General features: G+C 41.6%; 1 protein-coding gene and 1 pseudogene across 2 annotated transcripts; both read left to right on the forward strand.

Annotated features, from left to right (window-relative positions):
* Nucleotides 1-2,102: 2,102 nt before the first annotated feature.
* LOC107281502 (cytochrome P450 716B1-like) lies at nt 2,103-5,991 on the forward strand (annotated as a pseudogene).
* A 785-nt stretch (nt 5,992-6,776) lies between these two features.
* On the forward strand, nt 6,777-10,208 carry LOC9268990 (cytochrome P450 716B1). Of its 2 annotated transcripts, XM_066312817.1 has the most exons (5): nt 6,777-6,915; nt 7,994-8,385; nt 8,513-8,951; nt 9,044-9,231; nt 9,393-10,208. In XM_066312817.1, exons 2-5 carry the CDS (start codon nt 8,110-8,112, stop codon nt 9,708-9,710), a joined length of 1,221 nt encoding a protein of 406 aa, XP_066168914.1. In that variant the 5' UTR covers nt 6,777-6,915; nt 7,994-8,109; the 3' UTR covers nt 9,711-10,208. The 2 variants fall into 2 exon arrangements, with proteins under 2 accessions (XP_066168914.1, XP_015645370.1); XM_015789884.3 differs by lacking the exon at nt 6,777-6,915 and having other exon boundaries at nt 7,831-8,385.
* Nucleotides 10,209-10,813: the final 605 nt, after the last annotated feature.

Below are 10,813 nucleotides of genomic sequence, written 5' to 3' on the forward strand. Positions count from 1 at the left end.
GCCGGTGCAGACGCAGGACCAGGCGCAGGCCACTCCTCCGCGGGACACTCGTGCTACCCGTGCTGTGCCACCGGATCGTTTCACCTACTCCCAGGACCACGTGCGAGCACAGGCCCGGAGGACCAAGCGTGGTCGCGGCGCGGGGCAGGGCCAGTAGAGCAGTCTTCTCTTTGTTTACTTGCTTCACTTTCCAGTACTGTATGCTTGTGTAATGACTACGTTGTTGTTATATGTGCACGATACCTTTCGGCGCATGCACGATACCTTTCGGCGCATGCACGACTACTTTCTGCCGCACCGATGCAACCTCCTTTATTCGCGTGTGATACGAGTATTTGCCCGCCATTTGGCGCATACGACCAATGTAACTTTCGGCGCCGATCATGCATGTATCTTTCAGCGCCAATCAGGCGTACCCACCATACCCCACCACGTTCACATGTCAGGGGTATCACTCGATTTTTTGCGCCTATATAAGTCGCCTTAACGAGTGAGGCCTCACAATCTTTCAGAACTCAGTCACATTCAGTACTCTCTTCCCCACTTGCTTCATTACAAATCCGACCGGCTTTCGTCAATGGCTAGACGCCGAGGTGTTGAGGATCCAAACTGGCGTAGCGATCCTTGTGTATACCTACTACCACCTTGGTGCCAGCGTCCTCTCTGCCTATGCGGTGATCGATGCCAACTAATGGCTTCGAGGAATCCTGATATTCGAGGAAGGCGCTTTTTTAGGTGCCCTAACTATGACCGTGAGGTATCTTATTATCTGCATATGCTTATTCATTCCGTATGGGCAATCGCTTTATTCTTCGTAACACTACTCTATTCGGCAGACCCGCACTATGGCTTGCGCATACATCGAGTGGGTCGATACAGAAAATCCCGTTCTCAACCTAACCACTTGTTTACAAGAAGGTCGCTGGTATTTCGCATCCGAAAGTACTGAGCAATACTTACAGAGAAAAGCGGCTTATGAACGACAATGTCGTGAACAACAGAGCGACTGGCGGGTGCTAACTACGGCACTCCCTCCATGGGAAGCCCGTCCAAGATGCAGGTGTGGTGATCGTTGTCAGGTTCTTCGTTCCATAAATCCTACAACATTGGGTCGAAGGTTCTTTATTTGTCCAAATATTCTTGACGACGATTTCATGGTAAGAATATTTTGATTACATGAATCCTTATTTTCTCACAACATTTACTAACTTTGCTTGCTTTACATCTATTCTTTCCTCCCAGGAACCACCAAGGAGATGTCAATACAGAGAATGGATAGACACCAGAAGGGTTCTAACTCCACCTAGCCGTGTTGTGCAGCTTGAACTACCAAAGCAATACAGGGTTACTAAAGCGCGGTTTGAGAGAGGAGAGGGATCCTCACGTAGGGGTTAGCTATTATCGGACAACTTGGCATATTGAAATTTCTACTGTCATGCTTCCTTGTCCCATTACTACATCGTCGTTGTGTTCAACTATTGCACTACCTCCCTCCTAGTTCGAATCTAATATCATCTATGTAACCGCAATGCAAATAGTTGTATCATGTTCAAATTGTACTACTATTTCTTCATGTTACATAATTCTCCTTGTTTAAGTCCATATAATGTTTCTACGACCCAGACTGCGATAGGCCTATATAAATTATCCGAGTACTAATACGTCGAATAAGGTACAAAATAATACCTCACTTAACATATGAAATTGCGCAACAACCAACTTCAATACATTTTTATAACAATATTAACAAGTTTTACCAATAAATACTTTTTTATTTATTATTAACATAACATAGAAAAATCTTTTGGCCGTACTTTTTTCATCTGGGTCCCTTGCTGCCCTCTATTGGGGCGGCAAGGGACCCAGATGAAAAAGTACGGCCGCAAGCTCTTTATGGGCGGCCAAAATTGCAATTAGCCCCTTGCCGCCAGGGCCTAATCGCAATTTTGGCCGACGGCGGCAGACGGCGCGGTCGACCCACCGTCTGCCACGTTAGCTTGCCGCCCACCATTAGGGCGGCAGGGGCTATTTCTGCAATTTTTTTTTGGTCGATAGATTATTTCTGTAAATATTAAAAAAAAATCTAAAAACGAAAAAAATTCGGTCGCCCACATTCTCCGGCTCGAGACGACGCAATCGGCGGCCAGCGTCGGCGGCGCGCACCGCCGGCCGGTGCGCCGGCAGGCCGTCTTCTCCTCCTCCTCCTCCTCCTGCACTAACGCCTGCAGCTTACTTGCAAGCCGCCCCAGAAGCAGTCAGGTACGGGCCGCCGCCTAGTCGTAGCTGCGGTTTGGTCACCAAGCTCTCTGGCTCCTTTGCTGTCTTGGTGTTCTTGATTAATTTCGTAAGTGGTAGTAGCTCGTTGGTTGGTGTCGTTGTGAAATGTTGTTAGCGAGGGACGTCAGGTGCGGATTGATGTACAATGGTCTCACTGCTAAAAATCAATGGCAAGAGAGAACAATGATCTCCTTGACCTAGGGATTGTTGATTTCGATCCGTGGATAAACTATATATTATTAAATTAAGTCTGTATTCCGTGATGCGATTTGTGGAGTCTATGAATTCTTCCAGGTCTATCTATTTGGCGGTGTATATATTTTTTTGTTCTTGGAAGTTGGCCATGATGTATTTTCAGAATATGTTATCCGAACTGTCGTTTTCCTTTCCTTTTCTGCCCATCTTTTCAGATCTATGTGACCATCAAGTTCATTGTAGTATAATGCACTGATTGTGCCGACATTGTTAAAAAAATGGTCATGCTATATAAGGACATGAATCATCTTCAGATCTGCTTATGGATAAATTCTAAACTATTTAGTTGGGCGATAAATTCTAAACTACTGTTCTGTATTGCAGGGCAATGCTGTTCTCAGAAGAACTGCAGTTACAGTAAATTTGTCTGTGTACTCAGGCACGTACATAAAACTGGAGCTAACCTTCTCCACTTCGTATGTACTAACTCGCTTCTAGTTCTTAAAATGCCTACCTATTTTTCCTTGCTCATATTCTGCATAATAATATACCAAGGATAAAGGATGCATGTTCTGCATACATGGTCTGTGCTGCTGTGCCAAGGCTAAAACTAGACCTTATAAGATCGCATAGTGGGATTTCCTACAGGAACTCAGGGAGAACTCCTGTAATTGTTGACTGAGTTTCCTGCAGTCACAAAAAGAACTAAAAACTAGAATATTGTTGAAAATGTCTTATTACATAGGCCATGGATTGTTTCCTTAGGAATGTCCAAGTTGTTGCCACCAGTTCTTTTCAATCTTTTGCTTTGCTTGCTGTGCAAAATTTAGTGCTGTTGTATGTAAACATTCTCTCCAACTATGAGCAAATAGTAACGTCTTTCTTCTACCTAATATTAGATCCAAAGAAATATTCAGTTCATCTCTTTCTTTGCTTCTGGTTATGTACTTCCCTTTTTGACTTTTATTTTTCGAGGGTAGTCATTTATGTCGCACTTATTTTAGGGGGAAATGTGATTCTTTGACTAGCATAAATGCAGAAATTCTATTGGCTAGCATCATTTTTTCTTTTAGTTTTACAACTTGATGATGAACTAGCTTCCATTTATTTTCAGTTATTCACATATCTCGTGCTAAGCTGCTCCTATTATGTGGCTAGGGATGGAGTTTTTTTTACTTATAAACTAATATTTTATAAGTTATCATGAATCAACCTTGCTGCTCTGGTGACAACAACGAGAGTTTGTTAAAAGAATCCTATACTGTTTCTTTATGCCCCATTCTCTCCTTTGCTCATTTGTCTGTCGTATGACTTTTGAGTAAGTAATATATTCCAATGGGCTACCTACGCCTTCTGTTGAGTTCTAAAGAAAAATACTAAATTTGTTAAATCATAATCCCTTATATATCATGCAGATTGCAGAAGGAACAACTCTGTATTACCTCTATATATGTATAAAAATCCACAAGCTGATCATCCAACCTGCATACTGCATAACAACACACCATGTCAATGGATTCATCCATGCTTCTAGCTCTGCTGCTTGCCTTGTTCATACCCATCCTCCTCCACCTTGTCACTAGGCGCAAGTATGCATCCTATAATCTCCCTTCAGGTTCCCTTGGCTTTCCATTGATTGGACAGACTATCTCCCTACTCCGTGCCCTCCGCAAAAACACTGATTACCAGTGGTACCAAGACAGGATCAAGAAGTATGGTCCTGTGTCCAAGATGTCAGTGTTTGGTTCACCGACAGTGCTGTTGACTGGCCCGGCAGCCAATCGCTTTGCATTTTGCAACCCAGACCTCATTTTCACCCAGACAAAGGCGCTGAACGCCCTCGTTGGCGGTCCATTCTGATGCTCTCAGGTGAGGAGCTAAAGCAAGTCCGCAGTGCAGTCCAGGGCTATCTGAGGCCAGAGATGGTGACAAAGTACATTTGGAAGATGGATAAGGAAGTCAGGAGGCACATTGACCTGCACTGGGTTGGTCAAAAGACTCTCACGGTATGAACTTTGTGTTTTTTTTTTCATTTTTCCGCTTAATGTTTTCAGCATTGCTAGATCCTTATGTATAACTCAAAACAACTTTTCATGATATGGAAATGTATATGTGTGATTCTTTCATGATTATAGGTTGCACCATTGGCGAAGAGGCTCACCTTTAACATCACCTGCTCAGTCTTCTTTGGAGAAGAGGCAGGTCCTATCAGAGAAGCCCTGGCAACCGACTTCGAGGCATTGGTGAAGGCTACACTATCAATTCCAGTAAATATTCCCTTCACCAAGTTCAACAAGGGTTTGAGTGCGAGTTGGAGGATCAGGAAGTTGCTCAGTCGGATTGCTCGTGAGAGGGAAGCAGCGTTGCAGCAAGGCCGTTGCAGTTCAACTGATGATTTCTTCACATACATGATTGCATTACGCTCCGAAGGCACACACTTACAGTGGAGGACATTGTGGACAATGCAATCTTACTCCTTACTGCAGGTTATGAGACAACTTCTGTTCTTATCATCTTCTTGCTCCGGTACCTAGCCAATGAGCCAGACATCCTGGGCAATATAACTGAGGGTGAGCAGCTAGTACTTTTGATTTTTCAATCTTCTTAGTATCACTGCTATCATTGGTACTTATGGAGTTATGGTGAATCCGCAGAACAAGAGGAGATCGCTAGGAACAAAGGACCTAATGAGCCTTTGACCTGGGATGATGTGTCAAGGATGAAGTACACATGGAAGGTGGCAATGGAGACACTCCGGACTGTTCCTGCAATCTTTGGAAGCTTCCGAACAGCTATCAAAGACATCGAATACCAGGGCTATCACATTCCAAAAGGCTGGCAAGTAAGTGTTTTTCTGTCAAGTAATTCCGTTGTGTCATTGAATATCTTTTTGGTCGCCCATGTGCATTTGTGTATCAGTAATATGCCCATCTGAACAATATACCCAACTGTTAAATTCCTCCAACACATTTTCTGTTCTATGCCAGATCTTCACTGATCAAATTGTCACACATTTGGACACAAATTTTTTCGATGGGCCGAGGAAGTTTGACCCTGCTAGATTTCATAACCAGTCTTCAATCCCACCCTATTGCTTTGTGCCATTTGGGGGAGGCCCAAGAATGTGCCCTGGAAACGAATTTGCAAAGACTGGGACATTGGTGGCCATGCACTACCTAGTGAGGCAGTTCAGGTGGAAATTATGCTGCAAAGAAGAAGGTTACAGGAAAGATCCTACTCCAATGCCTCTTCTTGGACTCCCAATTGATCTTGAGACCAGAAGCCCCCCTGGATATGCTCATTCTTAGAGTAATCCACATGTTTCTGTTTACTTTTTGCGTTTTAATTTATGCTTTCGCTAGTTGGTTTAAGAGTTGCGAGTGTTGCAGATATGAAGGTTTGGTAAAGTTGTTCAGAAATGTAGTGACTTATGATCAAAGGTGGTACAGTTTTGCTGATAAATGTGTATTGGTGTATAAACTATGATGCAATAAATAAACACAGATGCCTTATGAGTTATTTTTCTTTTGTTTTTTTCTTAAAAAGAATGTCTAGGTTATGCTATTGGGTAAATCAGCCAGCTGGTTACTCTGATATGCAATGAACCAAAATATAAAAATGGTACTGCAATTTACCCATAGAAAAGGTAATGCACTAAAACACAATCGCACTGTACTAGCAAACAATAGTACTTGTCCTTTGTCTCAGACTTGCTATCTGATGATTGTATCGGCAGCAAAGGTCAGTCCTTTTACATTGCTTATGACTTTTTCATTCACGGTGGAGGACATCGTGGATAATGCAATCTTCCTTCTGATTGCAGGTTATGAGACAACATCTGTTCTTATCACCTTCATTCCCTGGCACCTAGACAAGGAGCCGGAAATCCTTGGCAAGTCGCCCAGTTGCAGCTGCCTGTGGTTTGGTCACTACACCTCTTGTGTCTTGGATTCATGATTTCTAGCTTGCAGTTGGTTGGTGAGATATTGTTTGATTTGTTCATGGGGGATGAGCGAGCTGTCATGGCTCAGACGCAAATCTGCATTCCTGATGCGATATCAAGATCTATATTGTGGAGTCTATGCCTTCAAAGTTTATCTAGATTTGTCTACATAATTTTTTTGTTCTTGGAAGTTGACCATAGTGGATTTTCAGATTATGTTATTCTAAACTTGTCGTTTTCCCTTTTTTGCCAGGTTTTCAGGATCTATGTGGCCCTCAAGGTCGTTGTTGTGTATCCTGATAATGCACTGATTGTGCCAACATTGTTAAAAAATATGTCATGCTATATTAAGGGATGAATCTTCTGCTTATGGATAATTCTAAAAGTTCTGTATTGCAGGGCCATACCATTTTCAGAAGAATTGCAGGTACAGTGAACTTGTCCTTGTGTGCACAGGCACATACATAGAACTGGAGCTAACCTTCTCAAATCTCAACTATGTACGTAATTCGCTTCTTGTTTTTAAAATATCTACCTATTTTTTACATGGGTCATATTCTACTTAATAATATACCAAAAACAAAAGGATAGGTGTCCTGCATACATGCCTGTGCCAAGGCTACCTTAAGATCGCATAGTGGCTTACCTGCAGGGAGAACTTTTGATCGAGAGCCCTGCAATTAGAAGAATTAAAATCTTGAATATTGATCAAAATTTCTCATTACGTAGGACATTGATCGTTTCCTTAGGAACGACATCAGATCTTCTCAATGTTTTGCTTTTGCTTGCTTTGCAAAATTTAGTGCTGTTGTATGTAATCATTCTCTCCAACAATGAGAAAACAGTAGCATCTTTCTTCTACCTAATATTAGATCCAAAGAAATATTCAGTTCATCCAAAGAAATTTTTTTAGGGAATTTGTTTCTATGTCTTCATTTGACAGGGAAATGTGGATTCTTTGACTAGCATAAATACAGAAATTCTATTGGCTAGCAGCACCTTTTTTTAAAAAAATTTCAAGCTGATGTTGAAGTGGCTTCCATTTATTTTCTGTAATTCACCATGTCGTGCTGAGCTGCTCCTATCATGTGGCTAGGGATGGAATTGTTTACTTATGAACTAATATTTTAAGTTATCATGAATCAAACTCATTGCTCTGGTATGACAACTAACAACAGCGAGGGTTTCTTTAAGTAACCTGTATTCTGTCTTCTCGCCTCCTCTGAATTTGATGTCTTTGCCTTGGCCTATGCTTTGGTCATCTGTATGTTGTATGAATTTTGAGAAAGTAGTATAATCAGGTGGGCCACCTAGCCTTCTGTTGAGTTCTGAAGATAATAATCAAATTTGTTAAATCATTCTTTCTTGTCTATCATTGAGAAAGGAACAACTCTGGTTTACCTATATATATACATGTATACATATCCACAAGTTGATCACCCAACCTTCATAGTGCATAACAACATACCATATCAATGGATTCATCCATGCCTTTTGCTCTGCTGCTTGCCTTGCTCATACCCATCCTCCTCCACTTTGTCATCAGGCGCAAGTACTCATCCTATAATCTCCCTCCAGGTTCCCTTGGCTTCCCAGTGATTGGCCAGAGCATCTCCCTACTTCGCGCCCTCCGCAGTAATACTGATTACCAGTGGTACCAGGACAGGATCAAGAAGTATGGTCCAGTGTCCAAGATGTCAGTGTTTGGCTCACCGACGGTGCTGTTGACTGGCCCAGCAGCCAATCGCTTTGTATTCAGCAACCAAGACCTCATTATCACCGAGACGAAGGCAGCGAACGCCCTCATTGGGCGGTCCATATTGACACTATCAGGTGAGGAGCTAAAGCAAGTCCGCAGTGCACTGCAGGGCTATCTGAGGACAGAGATGGTGACAAAGTGTATTCGGAAGATGGATGAGGAGGTCAGGAGGCACATCGACCTGAATTGGGTTGGTCAAAAGACAGTCACGGTATGAGTGTTGTGTTTTCTTCTTCTTTTCCCACTTAATGTTCTTTGAATTGCTAGACCCTTATGTGTACTTAAAACAACTTTTCGTAGTATTGATATGTATATGTGTGATACTTTCGCGATTACAGGTTGCACCATTGGCGAAGAGGCTCACCTTTGACATCATCTGCTCAGTCATCTTCGGACAGGGGGCAGGTCCCATCAGGGAAGCCCTTGCTGCTGACTTCAAGAAAATGGTGCAGGCAATGCTATCGATTCCAGTGAATATACCCTTCACCAAGTTCAACAAGGGCTTGAGTGCGAGCCGGAGGGTGAGGAAGGTGCTCAGGCAAATTGCTCGTGACAGGGAAGCAGCATTGCAGCAAGGCCATTCTAGTTCAGCTGATGATTTCTTCACATACATGCTTGTTTTGCGCTCCGAAGGCACCCACTCACTCACAGTGGAGGACATTGTGGACAATGCAATCTTACTCCTACTTGCTGGTTATGAGACATCGTCTGTTCTTATCACCTTCTTGCTCCGGTACCTAGCCAATGAGCCAGATATCCTGGGCAAGATAACTGAAGGTGAGCAACTAGTACTCTGTATTGTCCTCATATTTTGATATTTGAATCTTCTGAGTAGCATCAATATCATTTGTACTTATTGTGACCAACAGAACAAGAGGAGATCGCTAGGTACAAAGGACCTGATGAACCTTTGACCTGGGATGATGTTTCAAGGATGAAGTACACGTGGAAGGTGGCAATGGAGACACTACAGACTGTTCCCCCAATATTTGGAAGCCTCCGAACAGCTATTAAAGACATCGAATACCAGGGCTATCACATTCCAAAAGGCTGGCAAGTAAGTTTTCTTTTTTTCTGTGAACTGATTCCATTTTGTGACATTGAGTAACTTTTCCATTCCCTTATGACATTAATGTATCAGTGATATGTCCATCTGAACAATATACCCAACTGTTATAGGCTTACAGCTCTCTTAACACATTTTCTGTGCTATGCCAGGTCTTCACTGCTATAATTATCACACATTTGGACGCAAATTTTTCCGATGACCCGAACAAGTTCAACCCTGCTAGATTTCATAACCAGTCTTCAGTCCCACCCTATTGCTTTGTTCCGTTTGGGGGAGGTCCAAGAATGTGCCCTGGAAATGAATTTGCGAGGACCGAGACATTGGTAGCCATGCACTATCTGGTGAGGCAGTTCAGGTGGAAATTGTGCTGCAAAGATGAAGGTTACAGGAAAGATCCTGTTCCGATGCCTCTTGAACTCCCAATTGAACTTGAGACCAGAAGCTCCCCCTGGATATGCTTAAAATGATCCACCTGTTTTTAGTTTATGCTTTCACTAGTTGGTTGAAGAGTTGGAAATGTTGCAGTTGTGAAGATCTTGGTAAAGTTGTTCAGAAATGCAGTGACTTATGATCAAAGCTTTGGTTCAGTTGCGCAGATAAATGTGTAATATTCCCTCTGTTATTTAATAGATAACGGCGTTGACTTTTGAACACATGTTTGACCATTCGTCTTATTCTAAAAATTTATGTAAATGTATAGAATATAAATCATGCTTAAAGTATTTTGAGTGATAAAACATCTCACAACAAAATAAATAATAATTATGTTTTTTTAATAAGACGAATGGTCAAATGTTCAACGGCATCATCTATTAAGAAACAGAGTTAGTAAGACATCTGCTTAGGGGGTTCCTTTTCTTTTGTTTTTCTGAAAACAATGTCTACGTTGTGCTATTGTTGGGTAAATCAGCCAGCTGTTTACTTTATTTGGATGCAATGAACAAAAAAAGGATAATTTAAAATTACCATTAGAAAATGCAATACTCTAAACACAATCGCCATGTACTAGCAAACAAAATACTTGTCATTTGTCTCAGAATTTGCTATCGATGATTGTATCGCTAGCAGAGGTAAGTCCTTTTCCTTTGCTTTTTTTTTTTTCATTCACAGTGGAGGACAATGTTTAGTTGTCACAGTGTATTACTCTATTCCCTAAATGATTATAAATATTTGATGTTTAGGATAAGATTTAGTCAAAGTTTTGAAAATTCGAGAAAAAAGTCTATAGTGCTAGGGAACAAAGTCTATCAACCAAAGAAAAAAAAGGGTCTATGGGTTATTAGTCTCATAATTCTCTTTCTTATAAAGAATTTGCACAAATTTTATAATATTGTAGTGACAAAGTCCCTGTGTGAGGTATGTGGGTTCTTTCTGGTGGTAAAATATGTTTTAAAAATTTTAAAAAACTTTTTCAGAGGTATTGCCAAGTGAAATGTCAAGGATGGTAAAACATGCTTATTTTTTGCATCTCAGGACATTGATTTAACTTATATAAGATGCAAGAGAGACTTTCATGCATATTTTCTTTGAATGTCACTTTAGCCAAGAATGTTTGGTCAAGGCTGCTTAT

The sequence above is a fragment of the Oryza sativa genome, chromosome 7, assembly GCF_034140825.1.
Source record: "Oryza sativa Japonica Group chromosome 7, ASM3414082v1".
Classification (NCBI taxonomy): Eukaryota; Viridiplantae; Streptophyta; class Magnoliopsida; order Poales; family Poaceae; genus Oryza; species Oryza sativa.

Excerpts from the sequence above, each read along its gene's own strand:
- LOC9268990 (XM_015789884.3), top strand. The coding sequence starts at position 7,891 with ATGGATTCATCCATGCCTTTTGCTCTGCTGCTTGCCTTGCTCATACCC. Across the intron at positions 8,386-8,512 it reads TTGGTCAAAAGACAGTCACG|GTTGCACCATTGGCGAAGAG; the intron begins GTATGAGTGTTG and ends TCGCGATTACAG. Across the intron at positions 8,952-9,043 it reads CCTGGGCAAGATAACTGAAG|AACAAGAGGAGATCGCTAGG; the intron begins GTGAGCAACTAG and ends TGTGACCAACAG.